General features: G+C 40.4%; 1 protein-coding gene across 1 annotated transcript; it reads right to left on the bottom strand.

Moving 5' to 3' along the window:
- Positions 1 to 3: 3 nt before the first annotated feature.
- On the bottom strand, positions 4 to 7,836 carry LOC119198944 (uncharacterized). Its single transcript, XM_062564800.1, has 10 exons — positions 7,088 to 7,836; positions 6,665 to 6,814; positions 6,392 to 6,534; positions 6,105 to 6,241; positions 5,204 to 5,298; positions 5,002 to 5,113; positions 4,706 to 4,927; positions 4,444 to 4,615; positions 4,188 to 4,315; positions 4 to 3,256 (listed from the first exon to the last, which is right to left on the bottom strand). Exon 10 carries the CDS (start codon positions 2,540 to 2,542, stop codon positions 497 to 499), a length of 2,046 nt encoding a protein of 681 aa, XP_062420784.1. The 5' UTR covers positions 2,543 to 3,256; positions 4,188 to 4,315; positions 4,444 to 4,615; positions 4,706 to 4,927; positions 5,002 to 5,113; positions 5,204 to 5,298; positions 6,105 to 6,241; positions 6,392 to 6,534; positions 6,665 to 6,814; positions 7,088 to 7,836; the 3' UTR covers positions 4 to 496.
- Between the last annotated feature and the right edge of the window lie 13,277 nt (positions 7,837 to 21,113).

The following is a 21,113-nucleotide window of genomic DNA, read 5'->3' as shown; positions in this document are numbered from 1 at the left end:
CACAGTAAAAACAGAAGTGTTAATTTAACTCCTAAAGAGTTGAATTTAACTCTGTTTCAGATAACATTTGGTCCCACTCGAAATCAGTGTAGAATTTACTCTATGGTCAGTGTCACGTTTTTAGAGTTAATTCTACTCGATATTGTGTAAAAAATAACAATGAAATGTGTAAAAGTATTTAACACTATAGTTTAATGACACGGTTAAGAGTAATATAATTACACAGCAGAGTTAATTTATCTACAATTTTACTTAAAAACAGACACTAAGTGTAATATTAATTTTTCATTTCTCTAGCATATATTAATCATATGCAGTGTTACTGCACTACAATTCAATTAAAAACAAGCACAAAAACACTAGATCTCAGAACTTAAAATTTATTGTAAAAAAAATAAATAAAGCATTTCAATGTAATTGAATTTACATTGCAAACACATTGCCTTGTCTCTGATAGAAACATAACATCTGTAACACCATTAACATCACAAAATGTTTACCAGAGAAAGCAATATGGCACGACAAAGAGAGTTGTGTCATTCCCTCCATATGACATTTTGAAGTCAAAAGGCCTAGGGTAATGCAGGTTGTCGACGTGAAAAAAAACAAAATCCTGCTTTGTCCTGATCACCTCATATGCATGGAAATGTTCTTGAAATGTTACTGTACCTAAAGGCACTGTGAGTAGCAACAGTTTTTCACACATTATCAGAACTGACTCAATCTGATAAAACACAGGCACTTCAGATTCAACTTTGCCACAGATAACCAAGTTTTGGCGATAAACAAACCCATTATGTTTAGCCCAATTAACCTTCATTACCTGAATGCTACTGGGCACTTGCATTGCCATTGCAATTTCAGAACCTCCTTTTACCATATTTAAAGACACCATTTTTCCTGGACCAATGTCTAACCGACTAAAAGTTGTTGAACGTTGCCAACAATATGCCATATGATTTTGATGCTTTTTTGCCAGCGTTTTGGTAATATTTTTAAACGATTTAAGCTGTTTTTTGAAAAAATTATGCTTGCCTTCATACCTCATACACCAACTATGAAGGACAGGCCCAATTTTCTGGATGCAGCGGGGATAGTGGATAAGAAAATGGTGCTTTGGTAATAGGTTTTTCTGAGGATACAACTTCTTAAACAGTGTATGGTGATCCACAAATAAATGTTTCAAATATACACATAAACCTTGAGATAGCATGGGTGAGAATATAATGTTTATCATTTGAAGTAGTAAAAGAAGCAGGCCCCAGTGTTGGTCAGTGGAAGTTACTAAATCTCCAAAGATAAGAGGAACATTTCGAAGTAAGCACCAGGACTGAACTGCATTCAGTCCCAGATCATTTGATCCTTCACCTAAATTAACTGCAACAGGCCTGTTGTTTCTCTCTGTGTAACCATAATCAAAACTTAGTATTCTTGAATTTATTTCGCCTGATGTAACATGTTTTTCCTTCAAATACAGAAATAACAACTTCAATTCGTACTGGCCCACCCCTTCTAACACATCATGCATCACATCAACTGAGAAGTTCTCTGTTGTGTGAAAATACTCCAATGAATTTAATATACATGACCTTTTCACACCAAAAACGTATGGAAGGGATGGATTACCAGCCATTTCTTGACAGTGAGCGGTGTGTATATCTTTGGTGCGCAAAACTATTTTGGAAGAATCTTCAGAGAATTCTGTCTGAAAGTCCTCCTTTTCCGCTAAACAGAACCTGCAACAGTACCTTGCACTGAAAGACTCCACCAGACCAAACAAACTATGCAAACCCAAATTATCACCAGTAACCTGTATTACAGTGCCACGAACATAGCCATTGTATAATGGAATCTCAACACCATCACTCTCCAACACTTTAATGTCTCGAACAATGGGAGCAAAAATTTCACTAAAACCATAACGTTTAACATCTTGAGTATGAAATAAGGCGCATAAGTGTATGTTAGCTAAGAAAGAATTCCATTTTGGAGAGAAGTTTCTTAAAGTAAAATAAACTCCACCCAATTTATGAATACCTCGCTTAGGACCAAGAGGGTTGGCGACCTCAAAGTCATCATAGAACATCTGGATCTGTATTGTCTGCTTCTCAGTTGAGAACAGGGGGTGACTTTTAAAAAAAGATCCGTCACAAATATCTTTCAGTCTAGAGTCGCTGGTAGCTGAGCTGTGCAACATTTCTGCAACATATTGACTTTTAAATATTGACTGCAGTGTAGATAAAATTGGAATATACATGAATTTATCTTGAACAACTACCTGATCATATGTTCCAGTCTTTTTATTTCGTCTTGTGTCAAATCTTGAACCAATCACACATTCAACTGGTTCTACTATTTCCCACTTGTCAGTCATAAATTTTGATCGCTTGTATTCCGAATTTAGAATTGTGAAAGGATTCTCTAACCCCTCAAAACACGCCTCAACTTTCTTGCACATTTCCGTTTCTCTTTCATTACTACATACATGCGTTATCACTGTCTCTTTAGCATGCTGATGGATATCTTGAACAATCTCTTCCATGGAAATGACTACAGAATTCAGTGTACACCTGCTGCCTTTAGATCAGAAATTACAGCTGAACAACTATTTACAATGTATGGCGAAGATAACTGTGATTCAGTCTCTAAATATTCAGTCGACTCTTCAACATGAGAAACATTACTTGTATTGCCGGTACTTTGAGGATATGAAAGATCATTTTCTACAGAATCAACTGAACTGCTTCCATGGCACTTATTAAGATGCTTTCTTAAACCTGAAAAACTACCAAACGAACGTGAGCATCCTTCTTGACCACACTTCAGAAAAAGAGTCCTGCCTGTACATAGCCCATGAATGACCTTAAAGTGCTTAACGAGGTTGCTTGGACTTCCATGGTCACTTTTGCAAAGAAAACACTTCATGGTTTTGTCTTAACTAACGCAGCATTCTTGCCCTCAACTCTGCAACTCTAGGAGTCTCCTTTGTTTCCCCCATGTCGATGTTGTAGATGGTTGTTTGCACGAAAGTGAAAAAGCTGCTAAGGGAGTAACTGTATGAGGTACCAAAGACGTAATGGGCTTTAAAGAGTTCGTCAAAAGCTCCAACTGAACCTGTTGCCTTGCATGGAATGGCATGCTTGTCAACCACAATGTAGTAGGAGTGAATGGTGCTCTGTGTGGATCCCTGGGCAAGAAGGTAGGGCTGACTGCTCATGGTGATGTTGTCTAGATGCTGCTGCACACTGCTTCCAACCTACAACAAAACACATTCAACAGAATTGTTTTGGTGACTAACTTCTGACAATAGATCAGATCACCTCCAACTGCGCATAAGATTGAGCTGATGGAAGACATATTTTAGGATTATTTCACTTTGAAAAAAATGTTTGCTGATAATTTACTCACCCCCATGTCATCCAAGATGTTCATGTCTTTCTTTCTTCAGTCAAAAAGAAATTAAGGCTTTTGAGGAAAAGATTCCAGGATTTTTCTGGATATAATGCACTTCCATGGTGACCAATGGTTTGAGGGTTCAAATGTCTCTCAATGTAGCTTCAAAAACTCAACACTCCCCGCAGAGAAATAAAGGTCTTATAAAGAGAAACGATCTGTTTTCAAAATTAAAATAATATACTTTTTAACCATAATCGCACGTCTTGTAGACACACATTACATCATGATGTTGGAAAGCAAAAACTAATTTAAACACCCTTTATCAAAAAAATATATATTTATGAATTAATAATAAACAAAGATATTGGACGATTTGGAAAGTTTTTCGCACTTCCCTACCCCTTTAAATGGGCTTATGTCTGTCCCGCGCGACCTTTCCAATGTCAATCTCAAGAAGCGTGGCGCATCTTTCTACAACACGTGCAATTGTGGAATTTTTATTTTGAAAACGACCGATCGTTTTGCTAGATAAGACCCTTATTTCTCTGCTGGGATGATATCAAGACTCTGAAGCTACATTGAGACAGAATTTGAACCCTCATTTAAAACAACAAACAGTTGGTCACCATGGTAGTGCATTATATGGAGAAAAATCCTGGAATATTTTCCATAAAAACCTTAATTTATTTTTGACTGAAGAAAGAAAGACATGGACCTCTTGGATGACATGGGGGGAAGTAAATAATCAGCAAAAAAAAAAAAGTATAAGTGAACTAACCCTTTAAGCATACCTTTTGAAATCTAATGAGCTGATCTACAGCTTGATAGGCTGAAAGCTTTCCCGGCCTCTTTCTTCCTTGGGCAGATGGTGGAAGCAAATGTAGCAGCAGCAAGATGGCAGACATCTCATTGTCCCAGCCTACAAATAAGTAAATAAAAAGCTGGTTAACATTATGCATAGCATTCAAAATGACAACTTGCACCATTATAAAAATGTACACTACACACCTACATAACCCACAATAACAAGTAAAATTCCATTCATACCATTTTCAACTTCAGCCGCTGACTCAGCATTGCGCATCAAATCCAAGAGTTATTTGGTGGGTACAAGTCCATGGCTTTCTTTTATTACTTTTGCTTTAAAAGTGGTTGGCCACTTCTCCAATAATTTGTTGACCGTGACCTCACCAAACAGAAATCTGAAATCTTGTTCTATCTGCAATGTAACACACATGGACAGAAGTGATGAGTGAAATCTAATGCTACATTGGATATTTTGGTGATGCTATGAATTAAGATGTCATACCAGTCCCGGTGTGTCCAGAAATCGTGGAAAAACAGAAGACATCTGATGATTTGGCTTCATCGTTGACCATTGCTTGCCGATATATGAAGGTCATTTTCATCTTCTCACGGACAGTCTTTTCATCAGCAGAGTGTCTCAAAACAGAAATAGCTGCTTCCACATCCTCATCAGATGGCTCTCTGTCAAAGGTACAGGGCTGACGACCAATACCTGGCCCACCAACTTAAGACAAAATAAAATGTTAAAAACTTCACAGGTCACCAATATAATCACATGTCACTGATCTGTAAACATACCTTTAGGAGATTTGCTGATTAAGGCACCTCTTTCCTCTGCTGTTTTTCTTTGTATGGTCTTTAACCGCCATGCAAGATATCCCGAACCACTCTCTGGATCGTAGTAATGTTCCTAAATGATTATAAATAAATTATAAAGGAGTACTATTAACATTTCAAAGAGTGAATAGATGCATAATATTGCAATAACTCATTTACTTACATATCCATGTTGTGAGTATGGGTCTTTTAGAAAGGGAAACAAAGCCACTATCCCCTGTGCATACATCACTCTGACACTTTTGGGGGGGGGATGTCCTAGCATATGAATTCAAAGTTAACATCACACTCAAATGACAATGCACAACACAATAGGGCTGTCACTTTTTATCCAATATTCGAAGGTACATTCGAACATGACGTGAAATATCTGTAATCGAACTATAAATAAACTATTTGTTTTTTAGAGTGACGTGTAATAGCGCAATTTTACAGTCTATGATTAGTTGATTGCCATTCTCCCTCTCTGGCGCGCGCATGCTGCGGAGCACAGTCTCTGTCTTGCATGCGCGTGCTCTAGATTGCGGGAGATTTGAACTAATATGCGTGATAAACTAATCTTTCAGGCATTAGACTGACCGGGTGGACAATTCAGCTTGAGAAATCGGGGGTGTGGCGTGTAAAACCTATATGCGTGAGAGTTGGCAGCTCTCTAGAGATAATGCACAGAACAGCCAGCCTGAACGGACATGCAATTACGAGCCGAACTCATCTAAAAAGCAGTGTTGAGAAATATGTTGGCTTCTACACCGGAGATGGTAAAGTAACCGTTGAAGTTGTGTGTGGCACATCTGTGAGTGCTCCAAACATGCATTCTCCACCGCGGGGAACATTGCCAATAAAAAGAGGGCCGCACTTGTTCCAGATCAAGTTGATAGATTGGTGTTTCTAGCAAACAATATTACAGTAAGGAAAGAATATTCGAATGCATTGCTTGATATTCGATATCCGTTCAAATTTGATTTTTTTCAAAAGTGACAGCCCTACAACATAATTGACATAATTCATATTTGTAAAATAATAACATTGTTTCTTTACAGCCCAGCAATATGCTTAATGCTCACCCATGTTTTTCTGTCATCTCAGCAGCAAGTATGTTAATCATCTGTCTTCTGGTGGCATCCGTCAGGGATTGAGTTTTCCCATATTCTTGGATGATGCGTTCACCACCAGGCTTAGAAGTTAAGATTTTTTCAATCAGCTGTAGGTGGAATAAAATGTGCTTTCCGTTATTGTAAAACCATATGTAATAATGATGAAAAAAATGTCATCTAAAGAATAATGGTGAAACAATATTCAGATTGGATTTAACAATTAAAGTAATTTTGACTTAGCAATTTCAACCACTTACCTCTTTTGCCTCAAGGTTAATGTGGCATGGCCTTTTAGGCTGGCTTTCTTCTGCAGCGGCTTCTTCTTCAATGGGGTCACAACGCGTGAAATTCAGGATGACGGTGTCCTTAGATGTACCCGGGCATGATGATTGAGAGGCACCTGTTCATTATGAAATTGGTACAAAACATATAAACATTTTACAAGAAAAAAGTTATTTTAATACAATAAATGTTCTCATGTCTTGCCTTTAAAATAAACAAACTAATTTGTGAATTGTCTGAATGAATACCATGTCCTCCATTGTCCAGCATGATTCTCAAAGTTCCAGGTGACTCCTTCACTATTTCTTCAAAAACCTCTGTGTCAACTTCTGTGTCTGATTGGTCATACACCTTAATGTCTGGCTTCCTGCTTTCTGGTATCTTGAATTTTAGACACACTGTAAAAAAATAAATAAAAAAATGAATTCCTTTCTCCCAAGATTCAAAGTTCATATTTAAGTTTGCCTCATGTATTCACTAAATGATGAAAGACAAGTATATGCAGCCAATATTTTATGTAACTGAAAATATAAAGCACAACAGAATTCTGTTGAATTACAACAGAATAAACTTTAAATGATTATTGACCTAGATATCAGATAACATAATAGGTTAAAGCTGGATTATTGTGTCATTGTGTGATGTATACAGCTTTAACCTAATGTGCCCACCTTCTTTCAAGAAAGCGTTGAATGTCAGCTCAGACACCTTGACATATTTCTGCTCTTCCTTGAATTGAACACGCAACAGCATTGTGTATCTGTTAACAAAGAATATATATATATATATTCAAAATCATAGTTTAGGGCTGGTTCAACTAACGTTAGTTATCTTACACATCCATTTGTCTCATGCACTATGCATTACTTAGATGTTATACTGCAATTACATAGGGCGCCCGAATTAGACAAATTTATGCTGGTTGAATATAACGTTAACTGCAGCAAATTAGGCTTAATGTTACGTTAGTTAAAGTTAACAGGCCCGGTGTCCATTAGCAACTGGGCCGAAGTTAGCTAGCTCATTATTTTAGTTCGAACAGTAACCCGTTAAAATTGTTAACCCATGTTAAACAAACACGTCATGCATTCAGTGATTTAAGCTATCGTTTTATAAGACCAACATTAACTATCAGAAGCATGCTATTGCTAACATTAACTGTGACCAGTATATTAAAAAAACCTAACTCAGATTAACGTTAGCTTGGAAGCTAAAAATAAGTTAGCTATTAACTGTATTAAATATTGTATTGTTAATAGTGACCGAGTTAACGTTATTTTACGCATAAATCATTCGGACCAACTTCATTCGTGAAAATATTAGGCTACAACATAACGTTACATAAAGAAACACACACAGTTAACGTTACCGATACGGATTGATATAACTTGTAATATGACCTCAATTTATCAGCACATCTCTAAAAGATGTAAAGTTACAGGTTTGTTGTGGAAAACACAGAATATTACTTACCTAGCAATATCAGTAGCTTTGCGTTGCTCTTTTCGGATCTCCATCCACCGAAATGCGTGCCGTTTGACGACGAGCAGCGAAATGGCGATTATTCTTTTTTTTTTTTTTTTTTTTTTGTGGAGGGTATTTATCACTGCTGTAGAGTTAAAATTGTCATTGTGTTTCTGCAGATTTTACACTCACTTTTAACTCCATTGATAGAGCAGCTTTACTCCCAAAAATGTTGAAAATACTCTATCTGGGTTAAAATAACTTTACTCTGAAATATTAACACCCCCCCAAAAAGTGGATCAGATGACATTTTAACTTGACGTTCCACAAATGTTACGATATCTCTGAACTTTGCCCTTCGATTGTGCCTTTCCAATAGCTCACAAGCAACAGTTCTCCAGTTCTCCCTTAATTTGTAAGGCAGCTTCGTGATGACTGTTTTCAAATTGCTTGGCATCTCCAGCTCCTCCATGTACTCAATTTCTTCCATTGCATTACAGCATCCACGCAAAAAGAGAGCATAACTCTGCAGTGAACTTACATCCTCTGATTTTACTGAAGGCCATCCAAGTACTTTCTCTATATATGCAGCAGCTATTTTGAACTCATTGCCAAAATGTTCCTTTAACAATGCTTTAGCTTGCACATATCCTCTTTGTGCATCCATGTGCTGGCAACTGCGCACAAGTTCCTTAGGTTGACCTTGTGTGTACTGTTCCAGAAAGTACAAACAATCTCGATAATTGTTGGTTTTGTCCTCTATTCCATGTTCAAATGCTCTGATGAAAGCTCTATATTGCAAAGGATTACCATCAAACACAAGAATATCTCTTTGAGGCAGTGTGCTGGTTTGTTGTTGTTGTACAAGAAGAGCATTAATCTCATTTTGTTTTTGCATAATACTGCAGATGTTTGAAGTTGATGTTCCATTGCTGTTCGGCATTACATTTGATGTTTGCATTTGTGACACAGAATGAAGATCAGATTGCAGTGCACTGTGAGTTTGCTGAACCACATTCCTTTGGTTCGCTTGCTGGAAACAATTCCTTGGTCTATATTCCTCAACATGAGGGTTAAGAATAACTTCTTTGCCACCCATTGTAGTTCCTTTATCATAATATGCATTCATACCATCAGAAAAGGTTTTACGATGCTGGCCGTCAAAATTGTTTAAAACCGCAATTTTAGCAGTAGCAGCAGCAATATCTGCATCAATATCCATTTGCTCTTGTCTTTGCCTCAGTTGTTCCTGTTGTACCTCCAAGGCATGTTTCTCCTTTAAAGCAGTTGCACGTGCAATTAATGCAGCCTTTTCTGCCTCTGCTATAATTCGTGCTGAAGAAGCAGAAGATCTCCCAGTACGCACACTGCTAGAACATTTCCTACTGGATGGTTTAGTTGACACTCGTGAGGAAATGTTTGAAACGCTATCATTTGGTTCAATGTCATCTTGACAAGCATTGTCATCAACACCAGAACATGAAACTTGACTTTCAGTACTCAACCATTTGTTAACATCATCTTTAAACCCATTATAAATTAACATCTTTCCATTGAACCATGTTTGTTGTCTTTCCTTTTCTTCATTGGGCAAAATAACCATCACAGAATTGTGCATTTCTTTTGCTTCATCACACAGCTTTATGAATTTCTCAAAAGAACATTGCACTTCCTTTTCATACTCAAGGTTACACATCAAATCTCTTATGATAACCATCAAGTTGTTTGCTTTATTTAATTTAGTCTTTCTTGTTTTCTGCAACGTTTCCAATTTTTCTAGTAATGCCCTTGGAGTAAGTTTGATGCCCCGTTTTTCTTTCACCGACTCCATTTCAACTCTCTCAACCGGCACATTAGTCTCTGGTGGTTTACCAGCAGCCATAAAGTCTTCACCACAATTACTCACACTCATTTTCACAGAGTGTTGATTTCATTCAACTTGTCAGTAACTGTAAACTTAAGCAACCAATGCATTGGATTTATGCTATTAAAGGTGTGCACACAAGAGCCATTCATAGGTAGCAGTACACATACCTTGAATTAATTCGCTCGCTTCGTCGCGACTGGTCCTTGATTCATACGTCCAATTATATCCAAATCCACAGCGGAATCCAGTGCTTAGTTCAAAAAAAGTTCCAAAGCGATGCGTGATAATCCACAAAGAAGTAGTTTTTGACAAAGTGTAGCGACAATTTACCATCTTGTCACTAGTAGAGGTGTTTTGTAGGGCTATCTGACGCGTGGTTCCAAACGAATCCAGTTCCAGTCAAATACTGCATTTTATCTTCTTTATTTTTTGCTCCGTTCTGATGCTCAAACATGTTACAATCCATAGTTCTGATCCACCATGACTCTTGATCCTCACCCTTGATCCTCACGCTTGATCCTCACGGTCAAAAACTGTTTGCTTCCCCAACACCCTCATTCCCTTGCTCTCTGATTATCTATATACACCTTAAACCCAACACCTGGCTTCCCTTGCTCTCTGATTATCTATATACACCTTAAACCCATACTCCACCCAGTGTTCTCCAGTGGAACTACAACAGCAAAAAGAGAGCATAATGGCTCTTACAGTACTAGTTATAGTTGTAATTGTGGTTTTAGCAGCAGTAGAATAAGTAAGTACTAGTTTCACTAGTATTTGAAAGCAATTGTGGTGTACCTATTGTTGAGGTACAGATAATCATTGAGGCTTTTATTTTGAAATAATGGAATTGGGTGGGGGGTTTGGGAGACAGAATGTTTGTTATTCAAACCAAATGGACTTGGTAAAATAGATTTGTACAACGCTCTTCTAGTCTTCGGACCACTCAAAGCACCTTAACACTACATGACATTCACCCATTCATACTCTAATGAGAGGACCTACCATACACATTGGCACCTGCCCATCAGTAACTAACATTCACACACTGTAGTCACAGCTAGAGGAGCAATCATGGGATTAAGTATCTTGCCCAAGGACACATTGACAGGCAGGTTACCCGGGCCTGGGATCAGACCGCCAACCCTCTGATTGTAGGACGGAGGAGGGAGCAGCTATTTGCATTTAGAAAGTTTCCCCTCAATTCTTTCTATGATGCCCTCCCAGTTCTTCTGGACTATGTTCTCTTGTCCGAGATATATTCCCAGGTATCTGAAGCCGTCCTTCTTTCACACTATGTTCTGGGGAAGAACTGGGAGGCCGTCACACCATTCACCGACAGCGAGGGCTTCACTTTTCTTCCAGTTCACCCTCGCTGCCGTTGTCTTGCTAAAATTCTTCACAATGTCAGTTAAAATGTCTGCATCCCTCTGGTTTTTAATAAAAACAACGACATTGTCAACATACGCCGATAAAATCATTCTTCCTCTAAAACCACCTAAAATCAGGCCTTCCAGGCTAGAGCGTATTTTTCCGAGGAGGGGTTCCAGGGAGAGTGCATAGAGTCCCGGACAGGGCACAACCCTGGCGGATCCCTCTACACACTCTAAAAGGTGCACACAGACTGCCGTTTATCTTCAGCACACTCTCAACGTCCTTGTACAACACTTTGATCTTAGCTATGAAACCAGCGCTGAACCCAAACTTCCCCATGACTTTCCAGAGGAAGTTGTGCTCAACGCGGTCAAAAGCCTTTTCCTGGTCTAGAGAAATCAGGCCAGTATTAATGCCCAACGAGCTGGAGACCTCCAAAACATCTCGAATAAGGTAGACATTGTCCACCATGGACCTGCCAGGGACACAGTAGGTCTGGTCCCGATGGATGACTTGCTCCATAGCTTCTCTCAGCCTGGACCTTGGACAGGTGCTTGTAATACACACACAGCAGGGACACAGGGCGCCAGTTGCCGATGTCCTGCAGGTTTCCTTTTTTTGGCAGCAGAGCTATTACAGCTCTGCGGCAGGACATCGGCATGGAACCAGAGGCCAGACTCTCGTTTAGTACTTTGAGGATGTCCTCCTCAAAGATGTCCCAGAAGGCCTTGTAAAACTCGGCAGGGAGGCCATCGATGCCGGGAGCACGCCGTCCCTGCATACTTTTCAGGGCGGCCCTCAGCTCCTGCACCTCTATGGGCCTGTTGAGCTGCTGGTTGGTCTCCTCGGAGACTTGAGGTAGCTCATTGCAGAGCTCCTCCATCAGTGGTTCCTCTTCCCTGTACTCACTGGCATACAGGGAGGAGAAAAGGCCCACAGCTCGCCTTCGAATCTGGCATGGTTCCTTCACTGGCTGCCCTGCGTCACCTAGCAGTCAGTGGATCACCCTCCCCTGCCCACTCTTCTTCTCCAGGCCAAAGAAGAAGCTAGAGGGAGTGTCCATCTCCGTGATGGTCTGAAATCGGGACCTGACCAGTGCGCCCTGTACTTTAACGTCAAAGGTCGGCCAGAGCCATTTTTTTTACTTTGAGGACTTCAATATGTCCTCGATCTCCTGTGGACTCGCCTAAACGTTCTAGTTCTACTATATCAGTCTCAAGGTCCTTCATAGATCTGGTGATGTCTCTGGTGACGTTGAAGATGTGCTGTTGACAGAGGAGCCTAATCTCAATCTTACCGCGGTCCCACCACTGCTTAAGACTGCTGAACTCGCTCTTCCTCAGCCTAAAAACACTCCAGAAATAAAAAAGCACCTCTCTAAAATTCTAATCGAAAGCTAAAACGGAATTAAAATGCCAGTATGCACTCCTAGGTAAAACATTTCCAATAAAAACATTACATGAAAGCAAAGCATGATCAATAAAACCAGCGGGTACAATACTGCACATTTTAAAAATATGAAAATACTGCTTAAAAACATAAAACCGATCTAACCTGGCTGAGGAGAGTCTACCGTCTCCAAGGCGGGACCACGTGTACTGCCGGCAGTCTGCATGCATCCTTCTCCACAGATCCACCAGACCATGGGAAATGACCAGCTGCCTCAGAGCATGCTGTGAAGCTGGATGTGGCTCTGCATGGTTGCGATCTAAAGATGCATTTTCTGTACAGTTAAAATCCCCGACCAAAAATAAAAAATCTCAAAAATTTGTTGTAAAAACAGCTTCCTCCTGTTGGAGCATACACATTGATAAAAACAACAGTAAAAAGGTCGAACCGTGCCTTGACTAAAAACAACCTCCCCTCGATAATGTGTTTGACCTCCAGGGAGACTGGATTAAAAGACCTGGAGAAGAGGAAGCCCACTGCTCCACTGAGGTTGGTGTTATGGCTCAACAGGACTTCCCTTTCCCACTCCCTCCTCCAGTCGGCCTCGTTGGTGCTGTCACTGTGCGTCTCTTGCAAGAAGAGAACATCAAGATGTTTCATTTTTTTCATTCATAAATAGATGTTCTCTTCTTGGCATCTCTGGCTCCATTCACGTTCAGGCTTCCTATTTTAAATATATCCATGATGAATGAAAAAATTAAAACACAAATAAAAACCAAAAAAACAATAAAAACACACATTGGAGCTTTTTTCGTGACCATCAATAATTGCTCGTTTTGCTTAAAGCACAAGTTTTTTCAATCTAAAAACCTCTTGATCGGTGAAGCCAGACTCCTCCCTCTGGCTCATGCGGAGTCTGGCTGAATTATAAAAGCACACCAGGTCTGGGAAAAACTCCTCAATTTTTAGATTTTTATTTTTTACTTTTTGTAAGAATGTTTTTATTTGCTCTGCCGAGTATACCTTTTCCCTTTGACTTTCTGTTAAAAAGGCACAGTGTATGTCGCTGCCATCCGACACACAGCCCTCACTTTCACTACCGTCAGAAACCTGCCCCCTACCTGCCTCCTCTTCCTCCCCAACCTTACTGGCTTTTGCCTCGCTGCCTATGTTTTGCTTCTTTTTTTTTTCTCTTGGTTGCAGCCTTCGTTTCCCCTGCTTCCTCCTCCACCATCTCCACCTCTTCCACAAACTAGGAGAATTAAAGGGGGACTTTTGAATATTAGATCTCTGTGCTTTAAAGCTGTTTTAGTAAATGAACTAATATCTGACAACCATGTTGTCTTCCTGAAACATGGCTATCGAAAGGGGAGTATTTTAGCTTGAACGAAGCGACTCCTCCAAGTCATGTTAAAACTCATATCCCCCGAGGCACAGGCCGAGGGGGTGGAGTGGCAGCTATTTATGACTCCTGCCTTTTAATAAACCTAAACTGGATTATAACTCATTTGAAAGTCTGACTTTCAGTCTTTCACAACCAACCTGGAAAATAATCCAGCCGGTTCTCTTTGTAATAGTGTACAGGGCCCCAGGTCCTTATTCTGAATTTTTATGTGAATTTTCACAGTTCTTAACGAGTTTGGTCCTTAAAACGGACAAGGTAATTATTGTGGGTGACTTTAACATTCATGTGGATGTCGATAACGACAGCCTTGGTACTTCATTTCTTTCTTTGCTGGAATCAATTGGTTTCTGTCAGACTGTAAATAAACCAACTCATTGTTTTAACCACACGCTCGACTTGGTTCTTGTATATGGTATTGTGATAGAACACTTAACAATCTTTCCACAGAACCCTCTCCTGTCGGACCATTGTCTGATAACCTTCGAATTTCTACTGCCAGAATCTCCTCCTCCTGCCAAGGGTTTCTACAGTCGATGTTTATCGGATACCGCTGTAGCCTCATTTAAAGAAGCCATTCCCTCTGCTCCAAGTTCAGTGTCCTGTCTCAAGATATCAGAAGACTCCTGTGAAAACTTCAGTTCGTCACAAATCGACCATCTTGTCGATACTGCTACAGGCTCTTTGAGAATGGCACTGGACGGTATTGCTCCCCTCAAAAGAAGAATGGCAACAAGAAGGAAGTTCGCCCCTTGGTATAACTCTCAAACCCGGAACTTAAAGCAAACTGTGCGGAAACTTGAGCGGTTATGACGTTCCACCAAATCAGAAGGATCTAGGCTAACTTGGCAAGACAGCGTTAAAACATACAAGAAGGCTCTCCGTAACGCAAGAGCATCCTATTACTCATCATTAATCGAGAAAAATAAAAACAACTCCAGGTTTCTCTTCAGCACTGTAGCCAGACTGACAGAGAGTCACAGCGCTGTCGAGCCGTGTATTCCTGTGGACCTCAGTAGTAACGACTTTATGAACTTCTTCAAAAATAAGATTCTGACTATCAAAGAGAAAATTGATGGTCTCCTGCCCCCAACCGGAGCCGACCCGTCCTCGGATGTAGGATCCTTGGATGCAGCCGTGGGCCCTGATACCTACTTGGATGGTTTCTTGTCCATCAACCTTGATCAACTGACTTCTACAATTTTGAAATCCAACTCTTCCACTTGTCTCCTGGATCCGATTCCAACTAAGCTGCTTAAGGAAGTTTTTCCGTTAATTAGCACATCCCTACTGGATATTATGAATCTGTCTTTGTTGACATGACATGTACCACAGTCCTTCAAGGTAGCTGTAATTAAACCTCTTCTGAAGAAACCTACTCTAGCTCCAGAGGTGTTGGCTAACTACAGACCCATCTCTAACCTTCCCTTCCTCGCTAAGATCCTGGAGAAATCTGTCACGAATCAATTATGTGACTTTCTACAAAACAATGCTTTGTTCGAGGATTTCCAGTCAGGATTTCGAGTGCATCATAGCACAGAAACGGCACTGGTGAAAATTACAAATGATCTTTTACTTGCATCGGACCAAGGACTTGTATCTTTTCTTGTATTGCTGGACCTCAGTGCTGCTTTTGACACCATCGATCACCGTATCCTGCTGCAGAGACTGGAACACTTGATTGGCATCAAAGGAACTGCACTCAGCTGGTTTAAATCTTATTTATCGGATCGATCCCAGTTTGTGTTTGTGAACGGTGAATCATCGAGGACCACCAATGTTGGTCATGGAGTCCCACAAGGTTCTGTGCTTGGACCGATTCTATTTACCCTGTACATGCTTCCTTTGGGCGACGTTATCAGAAAACACCGCATAAACTTCCATTGTTATGCAGACGATACTCAACTGTATCTATCGATCAAGCCAGAAGACACCAACCAACTTGTTAGACTTCAGGATTGGAGACATCAAAACTTGAATGACCTGCAACTTACTGATGTTAAACTCGGAAAAAACGGAAGTTATCATGATAGGCCCAGAGCGCCTTCGAAGTCACCTGTCACGTGATACAGTCTCTATGGATGGAATTGCTCTGGTATCCAACAGCACCGTCAGAAATCTTGGAGTTCTCTTCGACCAGGATATGTCCTTCAACTCTCATATAAAGAAGACTTCAAGGACTGCCTTTTTTCATCTACGTAATATATTTAAAATCAGGAACTTCCTGTCTCAAAGTGATGGAGAAAAACTAGTTCATGCATTCGTTATTTCTAGACTGGATTAGTCTAATTCTTTGTTATCAGGCAGCTCTTGTAAATCGCTTAAACCTCTTCAGCTGATTCAGAATGCTGCAACACGTGTATTAACAAGAACTAAGAAATGGGATCATATAACTCCTGTATTAACTTCTCTGCACTGGCTTCCTGTTAAATCAAGAATAGAATTTAAGGTACTTCTCCTCACCTACAAGGCACTTGCTGGTGAGGCACCGTCCTAGCTTAAAGAGCTTGTTACACCGTATTGCCCTACAAGGCATCTGCGCTCCGTAGATGCTGGGCTACTTGTGGTTCCTAGTGTTTTAAAAAGTAGGATTGGAGCCAGAGCCTTCAGTTATCAAGCTCCTCTTTTGTGGAACCAGCTTCCACTTTCAGTCCGGGGGGCAGACTCGGTCAGTTCATTTAAGATGAAGCTTAAAACGTTCCTCTTTGATATTGCTTATAGTTAGGGCTGGCTCAGGTTAGCCTGGACCAGCCCTTAGTTAATCTGCTCTAGGCTTAGACTGCTGGGGGACTTCTTAGGACACACCGAGCCCCTCTCTCACTCTCACTCTCTCACTCTCTCCTTCCACAATCATCCATGTTTTATTAATGTACATCACTAATTAAGCTTCTTTTCCGAGTTTTTTGTGCTTTCTCGCCTAGCAGGTCTCCATGGATCATAGTTTCGTGCGGACCCTGGTTCTGACTCCTGGCATGGCACTGCTGACACCTGTTGCTGCCATCATCATTACTTTAAATATGATTCATATTACTGTCATCATAAACCAACATCTTTCTGCTTTCCCTCCCCACAGAAGCCTCTGTGGATGGTGGTTCGACCTGATGGTGGTTGTCCCTGCAGTGGTCCTGCCGTACACTTGTTCTGCTTTTTGCAATTACTTGTATCATTTCTGTTAGAGAAATTGAATGTATTGTACATCTTTTACATTGTTGATTCTGTACACATGACATCCATTTCAGTCTGTCCATCCCGGGAGAGGGATCCCTCCTCTGACGTTCTCCCTAAGGTTTCTTCAATTTTTTCCCCCATTGAAGGGTTTTTTCACATTTTGGGGAGTTTTTCCTGTGCCGATGTGAGGGTTTTGGGACAGAGGATGTTGCATGTGTACAGACTGTGAAGCCCTCTGAGGCAAATTTGTAATTTGCGATTTTGGGCTATACAAAATAAAATGAATTGAATTGAATTAATACATACCTGTCTGTAGCGTCTCCAAATCCAGTGGCTGCATCCTCCAGAAGCTGCCCTTTATTTGTTGATATTTGTTGAGTGCGTCACAGCAAGAGCGACTAGGCTGTCCAATAAATGACTCGTTCAAATCGCATGCAGCCATCCAGAATCAGAGGACATAAATACATTTTTCTCAAGATTCTGAAGCTCCCCTCTATATTATGATGATCATCACTTACTCTGAGCTGTGCAATACACAACTATCATGAACCATTATGAAAAAACGATGCATGAAGAGTGACTATTTTGGCAAAATCAAAGTATGACAGAATTCTGAAACTACTCTACTCTCATTATCCTGAAACGTACACAATGATCTAAGGAAACCGTGCTAGCTACTAAAATGCACCTTTGGGCCAATATAGTCCAGGGTTTTGTTCATTTTAAAATTCTTGAGTGTGGTGAGTCACTATGGAATCAATGTTAAATGTTATTTGAATATCTTTACGGCACAACCCCTTTCAAGTGAAAGAGGAAATTTTTATCTTTTTCGGTTGAACTGGTGAACAAATCTTTGAGAACTCATGGAAGAATGAGGCCTGCAGGTTTTAATGTATTTTGACAAATGGGTTGGAATACCGAATCAGCTAAATGAGCAAAATTAGCAATCTGTGTGAAAAATGTTTACGGCCAAAAGCATTGAACTGCAACCCTCGGCTAACCCTCACCAATAAAACAGGGACCCTGAGTTAAACGATATGTCGCACAAGATAATACAAGATTAGGTTTATTTGCTATGAAAGAGGGTGGGGCTAATACATCAGTATAACTGGGACTTTCTGCTGAGAGGAATGAAATGTTACACAAGATAATACGAGAAACGCTCTATTTGATGCTAACGGGGTTAGTTGTCATGTGTTACAACGTTAAATTATAAGGTTGAAATGATAAATAAAAGATGAAAAGCGGTCCTATCTAAAGGTCGAACAGAAAACCTTTTGAAAGAGAAAAAAACATTTCTGCCCCATCACCCATACTCCCGAGAAGAGCACAATATTTGCACCGAATAGCAGCGCGGATTCTGTAGCTGAAAGGATGCAGGACCACATAGATCCCCCAAAAAAACGTAATGTATAAAGATTCTGGGAACATGTCTATGCTGTTCCTGCATTCCAACAATTCATCCCGCAGGATAACAGATGGTGTGCTGTGCATAAGGCTTTACAGTCTTGTTGTGCCACTGCAAACACTGAATAACACACAATATATGTATGTCAACATTATAGTGACAATACGATCCTGTAGATACACGCTCTACAAGGAGAATTCCTCCCCTTCTCACTCAGAAAGCAACGCAGGTAGTGATTTTGGCTCTTGTCATCTCCTGCCTCGACTATTTTAACTCTTTCCTGGCAGGTGTTCCTGCTCTCGCCAGTCTACATCCAGGACAGGGTCAAACCCTACATCCCAACCCGCAGACTCTGCTCTGCATCTGCCAAGCTGCTTGTTCCTGTGGTGGAAGATTTTGCACAGACAATCGTAAAGTAAGAAACAAAGGGTCCGAGTCAAATATGTCTTTCTCCGTTTATTTCCTTGCAAGGGAAGAAAGGTCACAACAGCTACATGCTCTGCAGACTGTCATGAACCAACTTCCTGCCCCCTAACAGAACGAGGCAGTTCTTATACACAAGTTCAGTTATCAGTGGCGTCAACAGAAACCTTGACCATCTTGTTGAGTCTCTACAGCCAGGATACTCAGGACAGCTAGTCCATGTAAGACACATCAGTTCTTTGACCATGGACTCGCCCTCCTAACACTTGAAAACAAATACATACGACCTACTTTGTTTAGTCTCTAGAGCTAGGACGCTGAGGACATTTATCAGTGTGGAACACTTCAGCTCTCATACCATGGCCTTTCCATCTCAGCACTTGCAATTAATAAACTGGTTATACAAATGAAGCATTTAGAAGAGTTACATATATTTTTGCCATTACATTCCACTCTTTTGATTATATAATAATCACACACTATGCATCAATTTAGGATGTCTACTCTAAAACATTTACAATCTGATATTTACCACATCAAATATCATAAACATGTACACCCGGAGATCGCTCACAAAACTTGGCCTGTCACAGAACAAAAACTCCCTACAAAAACCCTCCAAAATGGGGGAAAATAGGAAAAAATCTGTTGAGAGAAGAAAAGACTGGAAACCTTCTCCCAGGATTGAGCATTACACCACGGATGTCATGTGTACAGTATAACCATTTACTTATAGGAAAATAAAAAATGTTTATCACAATACTGGAACTTAATCTAAGTACAATCACACAATATAGAATGAATAGGTGGAAAAACTTCTGTCAGAAAAATTCTCACACCTTCATTTATCAGATGATCCAGAACACAATGTACCTCTGTCCAAGAGAGGACAGACTTTCTGTCGTACTACGGTGGAACAACTAAACTAATTAAATGATTGCATAAAACCAAGACATAAAAGGAGAATTTCACATGGATCACTTTGATGTGTTTATAAAAAAAAACATATCTTACAACATGCTATTATTTTTGCTAATACAGAAAATAGCTTTATTGATGATTTCATATTCAAATAAGGCCATTGAGGCCTCGATATAATCGGTCAGGGGATCGAGATGATCTCCCCCAGCATGCTGCAGTTTGTTTGTTGAGAATTCTGTTGGTTCAAATTGGTTAGTCATGGTAGCATCCACCCGACGCTGCTGTAGTCCTCCAATATCAAGTATTAGAGGCCTCCAAACACAGCGAGGAGCGATACAGCCAGAGATCAGAGTAAACAGTGATAATGTCAAATTCTTTGCCTTGCCGAACTGTGATTCCAGCATTCTACTGAAAGGATGTGTGTGCATTTATTTGTTCAATTTGTTAATCATACTCTAAAGTTTACTGACCCAATGGGGTGTGATTTGTGGTGAGTGTGTTAATCCTTCACTGGGGTCCACCTCGCCCCCCCGCTGCTCCTCCCCTTCTCCAACGCCGATGTGAGTCCTCCCTCCTCGGCTCTGATGTCCACGTTGTCCAGTCACTCCTACTTCATCCCAACAGCTTTCATTAATTTTGCCGAAACAAATCAACCAAACAATTATTTGATAATACCAATTGTCGTCTCGTTTGTAAACCTGTTTTTAGATCTATGATCCCTAATTGCACACACATATCCAGTGTGCTGGTGTTTGTATGTAGTCTCACAATAATAGCGACATTTTATCAATTTTTTCTTTTCTGTTCATCCTGAGGTTAAAATAACAGATCTGCGTAATTCTGGAATCACGCAACAGTATTACTTCACATCCTTCATTATTCAAATTAATTAATTAACTTTACTTCTCTCCTGTTCCCCATCCGTCTATGACTGTGTGTTTGTGTTTGTGTATGACCTGTTGTCCGTTGAAGAGGGATCCACCACCTCCACTTGTCCTCTCCTCCATCCAAACACCATCCCGTCCTTTGAAGGCCTCCTCCCTGCTCCACTCATGTTGCCCCCCCACAGACCCCCGTCCACAGGCCTCCGTGTCTCTATTTGTCTCAGGAATACACACAAGAACAAACAGGTTTCAGATACTTCAACATCATCGTATCTCTTTATCTTTCTTATGCTCTGCAGCACTGTTGCTGCTGGCATAAACTCATTAGTTTTGGGCTCCCGGGAGCAATGTACTGGTATTTGTTGCTTACCAGTCACTCTGTCCCATCTGGTGGGAG

This window comes from Pungitius pungitius, chromosome 10 (assembly GCF_949316345.1).
Source record: "Pungitius pungitius chromosome 10, fPunPun2.1, whole genome shotgun sequence".
In the NCBI taxonomy this organism is placed as follows: Eukaryota; Metazoa; Chordata; class Actinopteri; order Perciformes; family Gasterosteidae; genus Pungitius; species Pungitius pungitius.
This window is presented reverse-complemented; position numbering and strand designations above follow the sequence as displayed.

What these genes read in the sequence shown, in the direction of transcription:
- LOC119198944 (XM_062564800.1), bottom strand. Translation starts at nt 2,542, where the DNA reads ATGGAAGAGATTGTTCAAGATATCCATCAGCATGCTAAAGAGACAGTG.